The 19,169-nt window shown below is 50.1% G+C and overlaps 1 protein-coding gene across 1 annotated transcript; it reads right to left on the bottom strand.

Annotated features, from left to right (window-relative positions):
• Window positions 1-8,531: 8,531 nt before the first annotated feature.
• Window positions 8,532-15,355, bottom strand: LOC102568103 (anionic trypsin). The gene is made up of 6 exons (XM_006271791.4): window positions 15,092-15,355; window positions 13,232-13,406; window positions 12,147-12,306; window positions 9,840-10,093; window positions 9,404-9,540; window positions 8,532-8,970 (listed from the first exon to the last, which is right to left on the bottom strand). The coding sequence occupies exons 2-6, from the start codon at window positions 13,269-13,271 to the stop codon at window positions 8,821-8,823; spliced, it is 741 nt and encodes a 246-aa protein (XP_006271853.1). The 5' UTR covers window positions 13,272-13,406; window positions 15,092-15,355; the 3' UTR covers window positions 8,532-8,820.
• Between the last annotated feature and the right edge of the window lie 3,814 nt (window positions 15,356-19,169).

The following is a 19,169-nucleotide window of genomic DNA, read 5'->3' as shown; positions in this document are numbered from 1 at the left end:
CACACACCCCTCAGCATTATCTAGCATACCACATGCCTAGGGTCAGTGGGGCTGGGGTCTGTGATGTGGGAGATGAGAGGGAGGGAGGGGGGATATTTGCTTAAGCAGTGAGCAGCAAGGAGTGGGGGGCAGGGGGAAGGAAGGCAGACCCTGCTGTGCCTGCAGTCTTTGCTGGGGCTCCGGCTAAGGAGCAGAGGGGAGGGGCCATCCCTTTTTTCTGGAGCAGAGAGCACAGCCCTGTCCAGGACTGCCAAGCATCTGGGATGCTGGGGGACTCTGGTTTAACTTAAATCAAGAAGTGATCTGGGACAGACTTTACATAAACTGGTTTGACCCAAATCAGTTAAGTCTGATACTATATTCAACCCGGTTTTATCTCAAACCAGTTTCAGCAATTTTGAAGCTGGTTTATATATACTGAACTTATGTTCTGTTACAGGTTTAAACCAGTTTCTGACCACTTAAACCCATGTATGTGTAATGTTTGTCCTTAGCCTGTCTGTCCCTTCCAGTTTTTGGGAGAAAATGTTCTTTGGTGGTGGGAGTTAAAGGAGAGACACAAAGAGGCACTAATATGTAAATGGGTGGGTAGGCACACAGCTTGCCCTAGGAGAGAAACTTGAAGGACTTTTGGTGCCTTTGGTGCATGGTAGTAGACCTGTCTCACCTCAAAAGACTGGGACATAGGCTAAAGCCTTTTTATTGCCTAGGCCCAAATACCATCCCCATTTAGCCCAGTTATCAGTGGTCACTCAGCCTGGGGAGTTAAATGTAGCCTGACATGATATTTGTTAGGGCACTCCCCTGTGATCCCCTAACCTGCTAACCACCTCGCTTCTCCCCACCTCTCCCCAGATCAGGACAGATCAGTAATATTGGCCTTTGGTAGAATGATAGAAGGATGGGAAGTTCCCAGAGCCACTGGGGTGGGAGGGGCTGCCATGGTTTGTCTACGGGCCCTATACTGTCTCAGCCACAAAAGATTTAATAAGGAACCTCAGGAAGTGCTGCTGCTTGCATTTGGGGGTTCAAAGAGGGGTGTCTTCCAGCAACAGGCTTCAGGAGAGCAGATCTATGTCACCTTTATGTGCCAACAGGGCAGTGCTCTGGCTATGTAACTGCAGCTTTGGGCACTCAGGCACAACATGTATTCTGTTTGCACATGTGCAGCTATGCTCACCCTGATCTTCCCTCCTTACCATGCTGAGAAGGCTGCACTGGCTGTGCAGGCTCCAGGGCTCCGCACATGCATAACACTGGATAGGTCCTGAAACATCAGTCACAGAAACTCTCCAAATACCAGGTGCTTGGGGGCAAGGCAGAGGAGCAGTCACCTACCTTTTTAACTCAATAGTCTAGGCACTAGAGAAGAGACAGCCCAGGTCTTAGGCCCCCTGCTTAGAAGGGGTTTGAAACTTTGTCACTGCCAGGACATGGGTAGCTAGACTTGGGGTCAAACTGGGGAAGCAAAGTTACTAGACTAGGGCTGAAGCCAGAGCTGGAGAGGGCAAGCAGAGGCCAGGGACAAGCCAGTTCAGGACACTAAGAGATCAGGAGGAGAGCAGAATCTATCAGTATGCCAGGTCCGCAAGCCAGGAGGTCAGGAAGCAGGCAGAGCTACCAGAAATACAGAAGAATCCTATCTCATAGATATTTTCTGTTTCTCCCCCTGGTAATATATGAAGGAAGTGTAGGGTCAGGTGACAGGATGCAGCCACTCAGGTATCAGGGGTTTGTCTACACATGCAATTAATGTGATTTAGGCTTACTGTACAGTAAGTTACTTTGCAGTAAGTCAGTCCTGAGAACACGTTTACATGTGCACCCTGTGGGCGTGTCTACACAAGATGCTTTACTGCACAGTAGACTAATCCACTGAACAGTAAAGCATCACCATCTACATGTGCACATTATTTACTGCACTGTAAATTAACCTACTGTGTAGTTAGCCACTACCTGTAAATACAGGTAGTAAACTAACTGTGCAATAGTGCATGTGTAGACACTGACCAGGAGCAAATTTTCTCCTGGTCAGCCCCAACACCAGGGGGCCTGCCTAACTGACTCCCTGCAGTAGCGTGCCAGGGAGGTGTACGCCTCCTTGGTGGCTGCTCCCTGCTTCCACTGCCTATAAATCTCTTTCTTTGCCCCCAGTCTTTCCTGGAGCTCCCTGTTCAGCCAAGTGGGCTTTTTTAGACCCTTAGCCCCTTTCCTGCATAAGGGTATAGACTCCTTTTGTGCCCCAAGGATCACTCCCTTGAGAAACCTCCAACCCTCCTCGACCCCCATTTGCTTGATGCTCTTGAGTTTTGCCACCTCACTAACTAGGTTTCCAAGTTTACTAAAGTTGGCCCTTCTGAAGTCTAACACTTTAGCCTCACTGGATATTTTTCTCACCCTTCGCTGGATAGTGAACTCTACCAAGTGATGGTCACTATCTCTCAGGTTACTGTGTACTCACAGTTTCCCCATGAGATTATCCCCTGTTGCTAAGACCAGGTCTAGCAAGGCGCTACCCCAGTGGGACTGGACACTACCTGGGTTAGGTGGAGATCCTGCACACAGTGTAAGAACCTCCATGGCTTGTTTTGGCCACCTGTTTCATAGATTTCATAGACATTAGGGCTGGAAGGGACCTCAGAAGATCATCAAGTCCAGCACCTGAGTCCCACAGCTTTCAGCCTGTCGTCGTAAGGTCTGTTTTCCTGACCTCTGATCATGCATGTGACTCTTCTCTGCACTCTCTCAAGCTTCTCCACATCCTTTTTGAACTGTGGAGCCCGAAACCGGACACAGTACTCCAGCTGTGGCCTCACCAAGGCCAAGTACAATGGGAGAATGAGGTCCTGGGATTTGCTTGAGAAGCATCTATGGATGCAAGCCAGCGTTTTGCTGACTTTACTAGCCACAGCATCACATTAAAGGCTCATGTTCATCTTGTGATCAATCATGACCCCCAAGTCCCTTTCATCCATAGTGCTAGCCAGCATAGCACTGACGAGCCTATAAGGATGCTGCAGGTTTTTCTTCCCAAGGTGGAGAACCTTGCATTTTTCGCTCTTAAACACCATCAGGTTCTTATCCGCCTATTTCATGAGCCTGTCCAGGTCAGCCTGGATCACCCTTCTGTCCTCAGGTGTGGATGCTTTATCCCAAAGTTTGGTATCATTGGCGAACCTGGTCAGTCCACTTCTGACTTAAATGTCTGCACCATTAATGAAGATGTTGAACAATATGGGTCCAAGGACATAGCCTTGAGGGACCTCACTGGTCACAGGGCATCATGACGATTGACTTTCGTCAATCACCACCCTCTGGGTCCAACCACGGAGCTAATTCCCCAGCCAGTGGATCATGGTGGACCCGAGGCCACAGTTGGACGGTTTTGCCAAGAGGTAATCATGGGATATCAGATCGAAGGCTTTTTAAATTTGAGATAGATGACATCAATCCCCTCTCCCTTGTCCAGGTGATAGGTCACCTGGTCGTAAAAGGAAATCAGATTGGTCAAGCAAGATCTACCCGCAACAAACCTGTGCTGGCTACCCCTCAGGATGTTGCCATCATCCAGTCTGTTAAGAATGGCCTTTTTGATAATCTTTTCAAAGACCTTCCCCGGGATAGAAGTCAGGCTGATGGGCCTGTAGTTTGCCGGATCCACTTTCCTCCCTTTCTTGAAGATAGGCACCACATTGGCCACTGTTCCTCCCAGCAGATGTCCAGGGAATTTAGATCTCCCATGACCACTGGCTCCCTCGCCTGTATGGCACCTGAGAGCTGCCTGGAGAATACATCGTCTAGCTCGTCATCCTGGTAAGGAGGTCTGTAGTAGACCCCCACTACCAAGTCCTTTTCCCCTGGCCCCACCCTGGATCCTGACCCACAATACCTCAGTATTCCCCTCCTCCACTCCTGCCTTGATGATGGAAGATGTGTACTGCTCCTTAACATACAGAGTTACACCCCCGCCTTTTTTTCCCACTGTAGCCTATACAACCTGTACCCCTCAATGCTTACTGCCCAGTCATGCGCAGAATCCCACCATGTTTCAGTTAAGCTGACTAGGTCATACTGTGTGCTAGCAAGTAGGATGTAAGCTCCTCCTGCTTATTCCTCATACTCCTGGCATTTGTGTAAAGACATCCAAAGCATTGGATACAGGTGTCGCTGTGGATGTAGTCTTTCTGGACTTCAGCAAGGCCTTTGACACTGTAGACCACCCCATCCTCATTAAAAAACTAGGCGACTGTGGCATCGATGCCTACACAGTCAGATGGATTGCAAATTGGCTGAAGGGTCATACTCAGAGGGTGGTGGTGGATGGATCATATTCAACCTGGGGAGAAGTGGGCAGTGGAGTCCCCCAGGGCTCGGTCCTTGGGCCCGCACTGTTCAATTTCTTTATCAGCGATTTGGATGATGGGGTGAAAAGCAACCTGTTTAAAGTTGCTGACAATACCAAAATTTGGGGTGAGGTGGGCATGCTAGCAGGGAGAGAAAGACTGCAGCAAGACCTGGATAGGTTGCAGGGGTGGGCTAACAAAAACAGGATGCGTTTCAATACTGACAAGTGCAGGGTGCTGCACTTGGGCAGTAGTAACCAGCAGCACACTTATAAGATGGGAAACTCCCTTCTTGAGAGCACGGAGGCTGAAAGGGATCTTGGAGTCATTATTGATTCCAAGATGAACATGGGCCGACAATGCGAGGTCACGATCGGCAGTGCCAACCGGATCCTATCGTGCATCTACAGGTGCATCTCAAGTAGGACCAAGGAGGTGATCCTCCCCCTCTACGCGACGCTGGTCAGGCCACAGCTGGAGTACTGTGTCCAGTTCTGGGCACCCCACTTCAAGAGGGATGTGGACAACATTGAGAGGGTTCAGAGGAGGGCCACCCGCATGATCCGGGGACAGCAGGGCAGACCCTACAATGAGAGGCTACAGGACCCAAACCTGTTCAGCCTGCACAAGAGAAGGCTGAGGGGGGACCTGGTGACCATGTATAAACTCACTAGGGGGGACCAGAAGGGTTTGGGGGAGACCTTGTTTTTCCTAGCGCCCTCCGGGATAATAAGGAATAACGGCCACAAGTTGTTGGAGAGTAGGTTTAGATTAGACATCCGTAAGAACTACTTCACAGTTAGGGCGGCTAGGATCTGGAACCAACTTCCAAGGGAAGTGGTGTTGGCTCCTACTGTGGGGGTCTTTAAGAAGAGGCTTGATGCCTACCTGGCTGGGGTCACTTGAGCCCAGTTTTCCTCCTGCCCAGGCAGGGGGTTGGACTTGAAGATCTACAAGGTCCCTTCCGACCCTACTTCTATGATTCTATGATTCTATGATTTTAGCCCCCCAAATGGTGCTCTTGGTGCCCATTTTGCCTTGATGATGTGTATTCCTCTTAGTGCTTACCTGGTTAGGTCTGGTGCCTTGTTTGTGGCTTTCCAACCCTGGGTTCTCATCGACCACCGGTTCCCTGTCCCCTGTCAAACCTAGTTTAAATCTCTTCAGAGGAGCTCAGCCAACCTGCAGGAGAACAGGTGCTTACCTCTAGGAGGGAGATGAAGATCGTCCCGTCCTAGGAAGCCTTCTCCCTGGAAGTGCTGGTCATGGTTGTAGAATCCAAAGCCTTCCTGAAGACATCATCTCTGGAGCCGCCAGTTGACTACCCTGATGCAGACATCTTAGTGCCGCCGGCTGCTGCCAACTGAAAAGATGGAGGAGAATACCACCTGTGCCCCTGACTTTCTGAGCCCGACCCCCAGCTCATGGAAGTCATTCATGATGCAGTCAGGACTACTCCCACCTTCATCGTTAATGCCCGCATGGACGCTAATGTCCATGCATAGGACTGAACATGGATCTACCTCCAGTTGGAGGTAATCAGGCAATCCAGCCGAGTCATCCTTCCCTGGATAACAGACCTCCTTGCTCTGCTTCTAGTCTGCTTGGAACTCCTAAACCTGATCCTGTTCTCTGAACCTCTGGCCTGTGACTTCACATTTATTCCTGACTGTTCCTGTTCATGTTTTGGACCTTGTGGCCTGGATCAGGTGCTTGTCCTGATCACAACCTCATTTCATCCTTTGGCTGGATAGCCTGGACTCAAACACATTACCAGGCTTGATCACTCTGGTAAGCCCCTGTACTAGCCACCACTGCCCATGACTTGGTCACCACGTTACAGACAAGCACACAGAATCATATTTAGACCCTCACTGCATTTTCTACAGGTGCTTTAGTGTCAAGACCAGGTACGAGCCACAGCCCAGCAGGGCTGCAATTAAACTCCAGCTGCTGCTGAAAGTAGTAGTAGGGTCTGAACCTGACATTCATTTAACAGCTGGAGGCTTTCACCCACTTAGCAGTAGGTGTAGATGCACTGATGACAACTAAAATTAAACTCAGTGTTGAGGTATGATAGGAGGGGTGTAGGTTGTAGCCTTGTTGGTCTAAGGACATAGGCAGACAAAGTTCCTTGGGTGAATCTGATATCTTTTATTAGACCAACCCAAACAGTTGGAGAATAGTTAGTAAGCAAGATTTTGGGTTCAAAAACCCTTCATCAGGCTAAGGAAGTGTCAGCAGTTGGTGTGTGCTCTTTCTGGATGGAATAAAAAGTAAAGAAGCCAGAGGCTGGGCTGGGGAGTCAGATGTCAGGCAGATTATAATGTGTCAAAAATCCAATGTCTATATTTAGTCCATGATTTTTAGTATCCAGGAGGTTGATGTAGTGGAGTTCATAGGCTCGTCTCTGGGACGTGTTGTTTAAGTTTCCCTTGAGGATCAGGACTGAGAGACTGGAGAGAGAGTGGTTTTCTTGTGAGAAATGTGCCCCGACCCGTAATTGGGTATTTCTGTCTTTGATAGATTTCCAGTGTGCATTCATTCTGGTGCGCAGTTGTTGTTTGGTCTCTCCTACATATTTTCCATCAGGGCATGTGATGCATTGGATGAAGTATATTACATTTCTGGAGGTGCAGCTGTAAGATCCAGGGATGCTGATAGCTCTGTTGTGGGGTGTGGTAACATTGGGGGTGGTGGAGGTGTGTTGGCAGGTTTTGCATTTCTTGTCATTGCACGGTCTGGATCCTTTTGGTATGTTCTGGGCTTGAGGAATTTTGCTTCTGGTGATGAGGTTAGCGAGGTTTGGTGCTTGTTTGAAGGCTAGGATGGGTGGCTCTGGGAAGATCTTTCTAAATATAGGGTCCCTGAGGTATGATAGGAGCATGCTGAGGTATGGGCCAGCTGCTGGTGCCCTGTTCTCCTGCACTGACCAGGACATTGAATACCTCAGCCAGAGATCCTGAGAGGGCTGAGATCCAAAAGAGTCTGCAGATTAATAAGCTGAAATAAATAGTCCTGCTGCCATCCTCCATAGGTCTCCAGGGTATTGCATAGGACTGGACATGGAGGTGCCAGACAGAAAGCTTCAGAGGAGCTGGACTAGTGTCTGCTGGGACTCAGAATGGAAGAGAATGAAAACCATGCTGCACTCCTTGGAAACCTCCATCCTGGCAGTGAACTGCTCCACAGTTGTCAGAGGGAAGTTGGTGACAGGGTACCAGTACCACTAACCGGGGTAGACCACTCATACCTGTGGACAATGTGGCTGGCCTACTCCTTCCTGGTACTTCCTGTGCACCACAGAAAACATGTACTGAGGTCTGCTGCATTCTCAGCACCTTTGGTGGAGCTAGCCAAGGTCCCCCTCACTAAGGAGGACAGTGGTGGTTTGGAATGATAGATGATGCTTTAAACAATCAGGGATGCTCTATGCTGCCAGTTCTTGGAATCAGGTTTGAGCCACAAAATGCTCCCGTGCAGACGTATGTGGGGTCACAAGAGCCAGGAAGACACAGGGCCATCCTTTTTGGCTCATCTTTGCTATTAATGCCTGCCCATGCCCTGAATGGAGGACATTAACACAAGTATTAGGAGATAGCACATGATCCTGCGATTGAACTCCTTTAGAGTAGTGCTTTGATGTGGATGGCAACACAAAAATGAAGATGACTTCTCCAGGTCAGGAGAGGGAACTAGAGCTGGACCCATGGGGCAAAGGAGTAGTATGTCCTGGTGTGAGGGCACTGCAGGCTGTCCCAACTACTGAAGAATCAACTGGGAGACCCAATGTCCTCCAACCGTTGAAGAGATGAGAAGGATGTTTCTGGGAAGCCCAGACAGGACCCTCTGTGAGCAACACGGTGCAGGGAAGCCTGTGCCCTAGGTCTGGGCAAGAGAATAAGACAGCATTTATGGGGGAGCTGGGTGGGAGGAGGGGACAGTAGGAAGCAGCAGGGGATTGGGGGGAACCATCTTCATCTGCTCCATGTGAGGAGTCCAGAGGAGGGAGACATATGTGGTCCCCCAGGAACCTCTGATGAGGCCTGGAAAGGTGAGTATATTTTCCTTTGCAGAGAATACTGGCCCCTGACACACCAGGCTGCAGCAAGAGAAGAGACTGGCTAAGATCATAGGCCCACACTAGATGGGGAAGGAGTTGATGATGGGCTGAAGGGAAATCTGAGGCACACTTTAGTGTAAGAGGGTGGCAGGTGCCAGAGCAAACTGTGATGAGGGAACTCAGGTGCCCTGGCATGGGGGAGAGTTGGGAACACAAGACAGTCCCTGACTTGGATGAGGCAGGAGGTGGGCAATGGAGAGAAATTGGGAGGCCCATGGGCAGGCAGGGGCTTAGCCGATGAAAGAAATGGCAAACATGACTCAAGGATGATTTTGTTTATGTTAGTTTCTTCTCAGAGATGAATAAATGTGGAGGGAGGAAATGCCTCAGCAAAACCCGAGGAAAATGGATGCTTCAGTTACTAGCCACGGTCTCCTCAATCCAGGCAAGGTAGTTGCAGACCTTGGTGTAGACGCCTGGGTAACCTGGCAGAGCGCAGCCGATCCCCCAGGACACGACCCCTTGGAGCTCCCCGTTGCACACAACTGGGCCACCAGAATCACCCTGTGAGTAAAAGGGTTTAAGAGGTTATAAGCACACACTGACTTGGGCAGCTGATACTTTGACTGTAATCCAGGAAGGTTCCCACCCAGCTCCAGGAATGTCCCAATAGCACTGGGGAGAGAGAAGCAGCATCCACAAACTCTGGTAGATGGAGGACGAGGATGGACGAAACCAAGTCACTGTCTCAGCCTCACTAGGACCATCCCTGCCAGTCAGAGACCAGGCTGCAACTGGTCATGCAATGGTGACATGCTCTGTTGCTCACTCCTGGGTCCCCTGAGCTCTCTGGTTCTCATTCTCCCAACTGGTAAAATAGTATTTTCTTTATAGTTCTCTTTGCAGTGGTCAGGGTTTTGGTGCAAGCAGTGGGAAGGGAGACACAATAGCAACTGGTCCACATCTCTGAAGCAGGAAACAATGCAAGAGTTCTCACCTGGCAGGAGTCCTTGCCGCCCTCCAGAAATCCCACGCAGATCATGTTCTCAGTGATATCTCCTGGATAAGATGCCTCACACTCAGCATGAGTCAGGACTGGAGCATTCAGGCACTGAAGGAGCTCAGGTAAGTTATCTGCCAAGAGATTGGAGAAGGTCAGGGTAGAGCTTGGAAACCAGGAAGTCCATCTGGGGCAAAGACTGGGAGATATTTGGATTAGAGATTTAAATGCAAGTAATAGGAGATGTGTTGAGAATCCCAACAATTTCAGTAGGAGGGATATGGAATATTGCAGGGCAAGAGTGAGGGAGACTGCCAGAGCTCTGGGGGGAGCTTAGGAATGGATGCAGGGATGCTGCAGGGCAGAATGACAATGTATATGGGTCCTACAACTGGAAGAGTCAGGTAGGAGGCTGTTACTTTGTCATACTCACAGCCATCACTGAGGGTGTTTCCCCACCCAGAAATCAGGCATTCAGTCCCAGCAGCCACACAGGCAGTGGGCAGAGGAATGGTATTAACACTTTGCGTCAGCTTGGCTGGGGTTTTCAGCTTGATCAGCATGATGTCATTGTCCAGGAGCCAGGAGTTGTATTTAGGATGGCGGATGGCTTTTTCAACTCCAATGAACTCTTCAGTCCCTTCCAGCTTCTCAATGTTGAACTCACCAAGCCTTACCTCCATACGGCTACAAAATCAACAGTACAACACCATACCGGTTAATCAGATGCTAAATGATAGGCTGTGTCCACTAAGTGGTGACATGCATTTCAGCACAGTGGGTTGGGGAGTCATTCGGGGTGCTGGAAGATGTCAGATTTGAAGCATTTCAAAGGCCTCTGAAGTGCTTCAAAGGGCGAGCCCTACAAACACATACCCTTTGAAGCACTCCAAAAATGGCTACAGCACTCCAAAATAGTAGCCGCTGGAATGAGGTATTATTTAGAAGTGATTTGCTTCTTCTCACATTTGTACACTTATGAAAGGCAAGTTGGTACACTTAATGGCAGACTCCTGGGTCTTTCAGCATCCCATGGTGCTTTACTCTCCCCACGTTCCCCAGTGGGAAGGGGAGGGAGGGCAAGGCAGACTGTCAGTGACTTCTCTCTTGTCGCTTCACCGCTGCTCCCCAGAGTGCCCTGCTGCTACAGCCTGGAGACCCAGCGTCCCTCATTGTACTGCTGAGTTAGGAGACCTCAGTATATCTCCCTATCCACCTCACACAGCTGGAGCCAAGATTTTGGTTTTCCAGACCTCTACCCGCAATTGCCCCTCCACTTCTGGTCTCCTGGTTCTAGCAACAGGGATTCACAGAAGCAGATGGAGGTGGAGAGTAGGGCTGTGTGAAATGGCACTGTTCCATTTCAACCAGCATTTTGACATTTTGATGGAACAGCATTTTGTTTCAAATTTCGTTTTGATTTGGAACTGCTCTTCTGTGTCGTTTCGTTGAAACAGTTTCGCTATTTCAACGCTGTTTCGATGTTTCGTCCATAGGCTATAATGGGGAAGCTCAAAACCACCTATAACGTTGTCATTTCTGGCCTGATTTAGATGACATTTGCAGGAATGGTAGCCCCTTCTGAGGACATGAAGCCTGCCAAGTGTCAGGGAGATAGGTGCAGGGGTTTTGGGGAAAGTGCACCTGAAATCTTGAAAGCAAAACTCATGTCACGTGTATGTATTAAGCCACAGCAGGGTCAATACTGCAGGCTTGCTAGCCCTTGCTGAGGCAACAAAGCCTGCCAAGTTTCAAGGAAATTGGTGCAGGGGTTTGGGGGAAACTGTACCTCAAGCTGCGGACAAGCAGAACTCTTGACATAGGTGACACTGTGTGTGTTAAGGCACAGGAGGGTGAAAGCAGCAGGCCTGCTAGCCCCTGCTGAAGTCACAAAGCCTACCAGCTGTTGAGGAGATGGGTTCAGGGCTTCTGGGTTCTGGCGCCCTGCACCTCTGGCTGCTGACAGGCAAAACTCGTGACATGGGTGCTTGCGGGACTGTGACTGTCTTGAGGCACAGGGGGGTGAAAACTGCAGACCTGCTAGTCCCTGCTGTGGCCACAAAGCCTGCCAGCTGTTAAAGAGATAGGTGCAGGGGGAGTCTGGGTTCTGGGGCCCTGCACCTCTAGCTGCTGACAGGCAACACTTGTGACATGGGTGGGTGACACTGTGTGTGTGCTAAGGTGTGCCCTCACTCAACTGACACCGAGGCAGAAAGCAGGGCAGTTCAAACAATGCTGCCTTTTATGCAATTTTCCATCCCTCACCCAGAGCACTGGGATTGGAAGGGACCTCAGGGAAGAATGACAGTCACTGGCCAGCTACACAGTCAAGAATGAGAGCACTCCATCCCCCCGCTTCTCCCTTCCTCTCCTTAGTTCAGTTTCTGTCTCCCTGAAGACAAGCCCAGCGAAATCCAAATGAAACAGAGAGCTTCGAAACAGCCTCAAAACAAAATGAGGCAAGTTGAAATGTTTTGAAATTTTCAAAAGGTTTCGAGTTTCGAAGCTCTCTGTTTCATTTGGATTTTGCTGTTTCAAGCTCAAAACAAGTCGAAACAGTGTTGAAACGAAACTGCTGGCAGAATTTCGCACAGCCCTATTATTTATCCATGTGACTGGCCTTGCTTCATGTTTTTTGACATCACACATTGACAGGGCCACTTGACCCCTCAAGAAGGATAGAAATAGAAAATGCCAGAAGGCACATGCAAACGGTATATTATCTAATACTGTCACTCACGATTTGTAGCAGTGAGCAGCCGACACTACCCATAGGTCACTGATGAGGGAGCCCCCACAGAAGTGGTACCCAGAGTTTAAGGACACCTGGTAGCGGACAGCATTCTCTGGGCAGGTGTAGCCCCCCACAATCTTGTCATCATCGTCAACAGGGAAAGCAACTGAGGGAAACAGGGAAATTGGGTTTAAAATGATAACTCCACCTAATGGCCACATCTACACGAGATGCTGACTGTGCAGTCATTACTGTGCAGCCATTTAGTACTAGTATGAACAGGTACTAAATGATTGTGCAGTAGCCAATGGCTTTTTTTGTGATGGTACTGCACAGTAACCTAATACTACTGCATAGTAGCATTGCATCATGGTTGTTTCCATGTGGCACTACTGCAAAGTAGTATTGGGCTGCTGTGCAGTCAGCATCTTGTGTAGACACAGCCAGTGACTTGAAAAGCTGCAGCATCTAGTGAGCTACAGGTCAATTAGCAGTAGCCTGAACTGCCTTTGCCGCCAGTTTCCAAGGTTCACACCTTCTGGCTTAGGAAGAAATCAGGATCAGAACCAGAACTCACCAGCTCTGGTCCTTTATTAGCCAAGGAAAAAATGACAGACATTTCTACTGTGTCTTAAGTCCTGAAAGACCCCAACATGCTTGCAAGAAATAAGTGTGCATCAGCATCATACCACCTATTGTTAGGGTGCTGCCAGTTCTAGCATAGGATGAGACAGGAGGTTGGCAGCGACCAGAGGCAGTTGGACAGGGCAAGAAATGACAAGGGTTCTGGAGTTTCATTCCTGCCATAAAGGTCATATTCTGTTGCCACTGCCTATGGGGGAGTTTCCATTTCATCATGAGGAGACTGCTTGGAAAGAGAGAGGGAGAAAACACAAGGAGAGGAAGATAATAAGAGAGGCAGCAAAGAGCACGCAATTTGAAAAGAGCAGAAGAAATGACTACACAGTGTGAGAGAACCTGTGCATTGAAAACCTACAGAGAAGCTAAAAGCCAGGGAGAAGCTAGTCTTGTTTCTATGGGTCCAGAGGACAAGCAGAAGATAAGAAGGGTAAAATAACAGAGAAACTCACCAGCTGCTCCCAAGCAGGCAAGAATCAGGAGGAACTGCATGGCGTCTCTGCAAAGTGTTGTCTGCTGTGCAAGTATGGGCTGCAGGAGCCTCACTCTGCTTTATAACTCTCCTAGAGTCTTATCTCCCCAGACCATGGTGCCACCAGCTTGCTGCTTCCCAGGGACTTGCATCAGCTGGAAAAAATCAGTTACATTATCAAAGTAAAAGAGCTCCAGGTACTCCAGAAATAAACATTTCTTGGACTGCAAAGGGAAAATACCCAACTCTGCACAGTACTGCCATCTATCCCTTGCAGCTCTTGCCATCTACCCCTTCATATCTCCTCTGAAGTGCCTGGACTTCTCTGGGTCCTGTCTGCGGTGCTCTGCTTGGTGTCCCCCGAGGGTGTGCTTTTTTTCAACCTCTGACCCTTCTGTACATCCTTTTGTCTTTTTTGTCCCCCGTACTCAGTTGATGCTCTTGCTTTCCCTTGCTGCCCCACTGAGTGACAGCCCTAAGTAACTTAGTGGGCATGTGCCCACCTGTCTAAAGGTATCAAATAGGCCTACTCTGGCAAAGCTCCTCACAGTGGGCCAACAGCACTCCCTGCTGTTTGAAAGGTCTGCTTTTGTTTGAAATGCTTTCTAGACTAGCTCCTGGAGCTGACCCTGCTAACTCATGCAGAGGAGGTTTGGCATGCTCACTTCTGTCAGGCAGAGCAAGGGTAACTCCAAGTAAGGTTTCCTGTGCTGTTGTTTGCCTCTAACTGGGGAAAATGAACAAAGACAGCAAATGTTTAGCAGAGGCTGCCCTGGCCTGCAGTCTCCCCCTGGTGATCAACTCCCCAGCAGCCCATGAGGAAGCAGAAAGGGCTCTTGCAACTCTGCTGACCCAGGGCCCAGCACTGGAGCTCCTGCCTTTTGTTTCACAGAGAAGCAGCCCTGGATCCTCATAAGAATGACCAGTATCATGTCTCCCCTTCGGAGAGCTCTGCTTTTTCAGTGGCCAAGCCCTAAGATGTCCTCATTTAATTACATGCTAATTTATTGTATAATTAAGTGCTGTGTCACTGAACAAGGCATGGGCTGGAGTGCATGGGCCATAGATTTCAAGTTAGGCACCAGGATTTGCGGATAGGTGGACGGACTCCTCATGTCTCTAATGCTGTTGAGGCTATGCCTGGTGTCCCATCACCTGGTCTGCCCAGACCCTGGCACTGTCCCGCCAGCTCTGCCCAGCCAAGACAGGCAGCAGGGGACTTCTCCCCCGACTCTGCCAAGCTGGATGCACATATGCATGCCCCACGCCTTGGCACACTTGCATAGCCTGAAGGCGATGGCTGACCCCAGGTGGATGGACTCTGCTTGCAGTGTTGCACCTGCAGGAATATTCAGCCCCTGATGATCTGGGGAGTGAATAGGGGCAGAAGGGAGGTTCAGGGCAGCTGGGGCAGAAAGGGCAGCTCAAGGCAACACATGGTGAAGTGAGTGGCTCCAACCCTTCTAACCAGCTCTCACCACTGGCCTGGACAACCCTGCTCTTCCCTCCTAAACCCACTGCCTGGGCCCAGTGCCCCACTCCAGCATCACCCAACAAGTCTCAGGGCCTCAGCCTGCCTCAGGACCTAGTGAAGGAGCAGCAAAGAAAGAGCTAGCACAAGCTGGGCCAGATACTGGTGTGCAATGCCCCTGCATTAGCACCCCTCAGAGCATCCACGGTTTGGGTCTCCTGCATGGCCCCCACCCACTTACCTGAGCTCCTCCATCCTCTGCCTCCTGACCTTGGCAATGCACTTGTTGTCCTGCCACTTATCCTCCTTGAAGATGGGAATTTGATCCTGCACCAGCTTCTGCTGGTGCTCTCATACCTGGTGCCATACCTTATTTGTGTGCCTCAGCTGCTGGGCCACCCTCTCCTCTGGCTGCTTCTGCTCCTTCTCAGTCTGGTCCTGCTGCACTTGGGGGGAGATGCCACAGCCAGTGACACGAGCAGTGCACGGGCAAAGACTGTTCTCTCCAGTTGCAGACTGACCTGGCTATGACCTTTCTGCCAGGACTGCTACATCTCCCCTCATGCAGACACATCTGATCAAGCCCTGTCATCTCCACAGCAGCTTGTGCTCCTCAGATTTGTCCGGAGCTGCAGACTGCCAAGCCTAGAATAACTTGTATGAATCTATGGTACTCCACATCCTGCTAGTGCTCCAGAACAAAGGTCCTGGAGCAGATCCCATGCTCCATGCAGAGGTGTGTGCCTACCTGCACCCATCAGCACATGGGGTTTTGTCTATTGCTCTCCTCTTGGTCCAGAGATGCTGAGACCAGAGCAGATCATCCAGTCACCACTCAGGCTCAGCAGGTCCTTGCCCCTGCCCCTGCCTCTACCCCTGGATTGTACATTTTCTGTTTCAGGTACTCCAGCACCAGCTTGTCAGACCGTCTCCTGCTCCAGTTGCTCCTCCTTGTGCTTCTCATTTTCATCACTGATATGTTTAATCTCAGCCTGGATTTTCCTTTGCTGATCTTACTTCTGCTCTGGAGAATGTTAAGGATTTCCCACACCTTGGAAACCACCTCTTGCAGAAGGTTGACATCTATGAAGAAACCCAAGATTGCCTAAAACATGCAAGTGCAGCCTTTATATGCCTGAGGAAACAGGTGGTTGAAGATTACAACATCAAATTCAAAATGAAGCTCATGGTTTATTGAGCATTAGTGATCCCTGCTTTATCATATGGATCTGAGACATGGACAACGTATAGGAGACACCTTATGTCTCTGGAGAAGTATTGTCAATGCTGCTAGGGGATGATGCATTGAATCCAGTAGGAAGCAGACACACCAACATAAATGTCCTCTTGCAAGCAAATGAGCATCCGATGATCATCCAACATCAACTTTGTTGGGCTGGCCATATCATCCGGATGTTCAAATCCAGATTCCTGAAGCAAGTTCTATTCTCCCATCTCAGGCAAGGTGTCTGCTCAAGCAGAGGGCAAAGAAAGTGCTTCAAGGACATCCTCAAGGCCATTTTAAAAAAAGTCAACACGGACATCAACTCATGGAAGACTGTCACCCAGGATTACCCCAAATGGAGGACGAATCTGCTGACTGCTGGTAGCTGGGCAAGCTCTGGACACACATTGGCCCTTCAGAGCAGCTTGGCAGTTGCACATCCCCTGTGGCAGTTTGGAGCACTGGTGTGTGCAGGACATGCCTTGGTGTTAGTGCTGGGGACTCTGCTGCTCTGCGCTGCTGGCTCTACCCTGGATGCAGCCAGGCACCAGCTTGTTTCTAGCTCCATGGTGAGCTGGTTCCCTGGTGCTGACAAGCAGGCAGTGCAGTCATCCGTTCCAGCAATAGCATCTTAGGGCCATGGGATGGCTGGAGCCAAGTGCAAAACCCCGTGTTCCCAACCTGTGCCAGGCTCGGGAATGGAGTAGCAGCATTTACCAGAGGGGCAGGCCTTCGCAGCAGGGGCCCTGCCCATGTGCCACTCACCTATGGGTGAGGTACTTTGCCTTCAGAGGAGAAGCCGAGCGCAAGGAGGAAGGGGTGGTGGGCTGGACTCTTCTGAGGAGTTTGACCACAGCCAGGTGTGGGAACAAAGCCAAGCACTGCCTGCCAGCATGGACTGCTGGGCCTGGGGCTGAATTTTCCTTGGGTCAACTAAGGCAAAAGGGGATGGGGTGTCCAAACCCTTGTGAAGCCCAAGCCCCTGTTGGCTTCCCCTTTCACCTGTCCCTCAGAGTAGTGCCAGCTCAGAGCAGCCATGAGGTTGGGGCTCTGGAGAGGGTGTGAGTGAGCTCTCAGGGGCTCTGGGCAGTGCTGGTCCCAGGGGCCACAGGCAGCAGGGTGCAAGCTCCTGTTCTGATGACTATGCCTATGAAATGTGGCAGAGAGGCCATGGAGTGGCCCAGTGCCACAGTCTGCCAAGACCTGGGGCAGAAGCAGCACACAGGGGCCCTGCATCTAGGGATCCAAGTGCGACAGCTTGGTGAGAGCCCAGCCAGGACAGGCCACTGAGCTCTGCTGTGCTTCCAGCCCAAACAAGAGTCCTGAGGCCAGCCAAGCAACAGCTCTAGGAGTCCAGGATGCCACAGGCCCTGACCTATCCGTGGGGTGAAGATTTAGAGTGGAGAGAGCTGTGCCTGAGGGAGATGACAGGCAAAGGGCCAGCATGGAAGAGGAGGAGGCATCACTTTAGGATCACAAGTGGGGGCAAGGGAGTGAGAGCACTGGACACATGCAAGGCAACTTTGATGAGGGTGAGACACTTGGCTTGTGGGACTAGGGAGAAGTGTTTGACACAGGCCTGTGTGAACCGACAGCTGCACCATTTTCAAAGTGTGTGGAGGACCCAGCACTGAGCCAGGACACCAGCTGGTCCAGTGAAACTGCCCCATGGGTGGATCTAGCTTTTTAAAAAGCGGGGTGCAGATGATGAGGTGCATCATCACATAGGAAACAATACACCTTTTTCTTCAGTTAAAACTAAACTAGAAGCTGTACTAATATGCTAGCAGCCTAGGGCTGGATTATTCAGTTTAATAATCAGCCCTGCTCAGTCAGTGTTTCAGAAGGACAGGCCAGATGGTCAACTAGCCCTTGCCCTCTTCACAGAGACTTTCCTCAGAAAACCCTGCTCTAGGCCCAGGTGACACATACTCTCAAACCGGGCTGCTAGGATAGAGTTTACCCCCTTATCCCAACAGGGCCACTAGCCACCACCGTTCCCATACCCAACATGCTCAGGAAGGTCTCACTGACCCTCCCAAGCTGGAGGCATTTCAAAAATGCCTTTCGTATAATGCAAGGGGGTTACACTGAGATTTCAGGTTCTTCCATGTTGGGATGATCCTGGTAGGTTCCTGCATCTTGCACTCATGACAAGCAGGCGCTTCCCAGAAGTTTAGCCCAGTGTAAAAGCAACTCATTCCCTGCAGGTGGATCCAACCTAGGAAATAATGTGCTCAGCAAAACCTGAAATTCCTGCAGAGGAGAAACGAGCAGACTCTTTGTATCTAGAGGATGGGGAAGCTGCTCCGCCAGTAGCCCTGGGTGTGGAAAGGCACCTTGGTCCTTTCCTTGCCCTGCAGTCAGCCAGTGCCCCTACCTGAGGCAGATACTTGCTGGTGCTCTCTGCGCTGATGGTCTTGGTGTGATGGTTGTAGACCTCTTGCATGTAAACCATGATCCAGAGGATCGATGATTGCCAGGATAGTACAACACCAGCCATACAAACGGTGCAGCCCTGACTGACTGGTGTTAAACTGCATCCTCTGCTGCTTTGTGGACCTTTCTTGGGACCTCACCCCAACAGTTAAGAAACTCATGCTGAAGCAACAGGCAGTTAGCAGCTCTATTCAAGTTGCTCCTCCATAACTCTGTCTAGGTCTTGGCAAGACATCACAGGGACTGGAGGCAGTCAGAAGGGCCCTGAGGCAGATTTCCAAGCAACACTGGTTAGGGATGGCCTGCTTGCTTCACATGAGAGTGGCCTTAGAAAAAGTGGGTCAAACAAGGCTTGCCTCACTGCTGACATCCTGGATCAACTGATTTTATAGACCGAATTGCTTGTTGGAATATTTGAACTCTGATCCCCGGATATGACTTGGATCTGGATTCAGATCGGAGGAAAATGGCTTTGTGGAGTAATGAGCTTGCACGTTTCAGAATTTATATTATAGCTCTTTCGGAAACTGAGCTCTGAGACACAGGCTTCATAAAGGAGAAGGAATACACCATTTCCTGGCATGGCAAACGTGAAGGAGTAAGGAGAGGGCATGCTGTAGGTTCTGCTATCAGAAAGCAGGCAAGGGTTTTCGAGTAGAAGTGATATGTTTTATTAGACCCACTGTGTAAATGGAAGAACAGTGCAGAGAGAAGCATATCCCACTATACAAGGCTTTTATAGATTGGTCAGACCTTTATAATGTTCTGAAGAAGCTTGGTTGT

Source organism: Alligator mississippiensis, chromosome 4, assembly GCF_030867095.1.
Source record: "Alligator mississippiensis isolate rAllMis1 chromosome 4, rAllMis1, whole genome shotgun sequence".
NCBI classification, from domain to species: Eukaryota; Metazoa; Chordata; order Crocodylia; family Alligatoridae; genus Alligator; species Alligator mississippiensis.
This window is presented reverse-complemented; position numbering and strand designations above follow the sequence as displayed.

Bases quoted from the DNA above. Each gene is read 5' to 3' on its own strand.
- LOC102568103 (XM_006271791.4), bottom strand. From the start codon at position 13,271: ATGCAGTTCCTCCTGATTCTTGCCTGCTTGGGAGCAGCTG. The intron at 12,307-13,231 runs GTGAGTTTCTCT...TGTTTCCCTCAG, and splicing joins TGCCTGCTTGGGAGCAGCTG to TTGCTTTCCCTGTTGACGAT. The intron at 9,541-9,839 runs GTGAGTATGACA...ATCTCTTGGCAG, and splicing joins AAACACCCTCAGTGATGGCT to ATAACTTACCTGAGCTCCTT.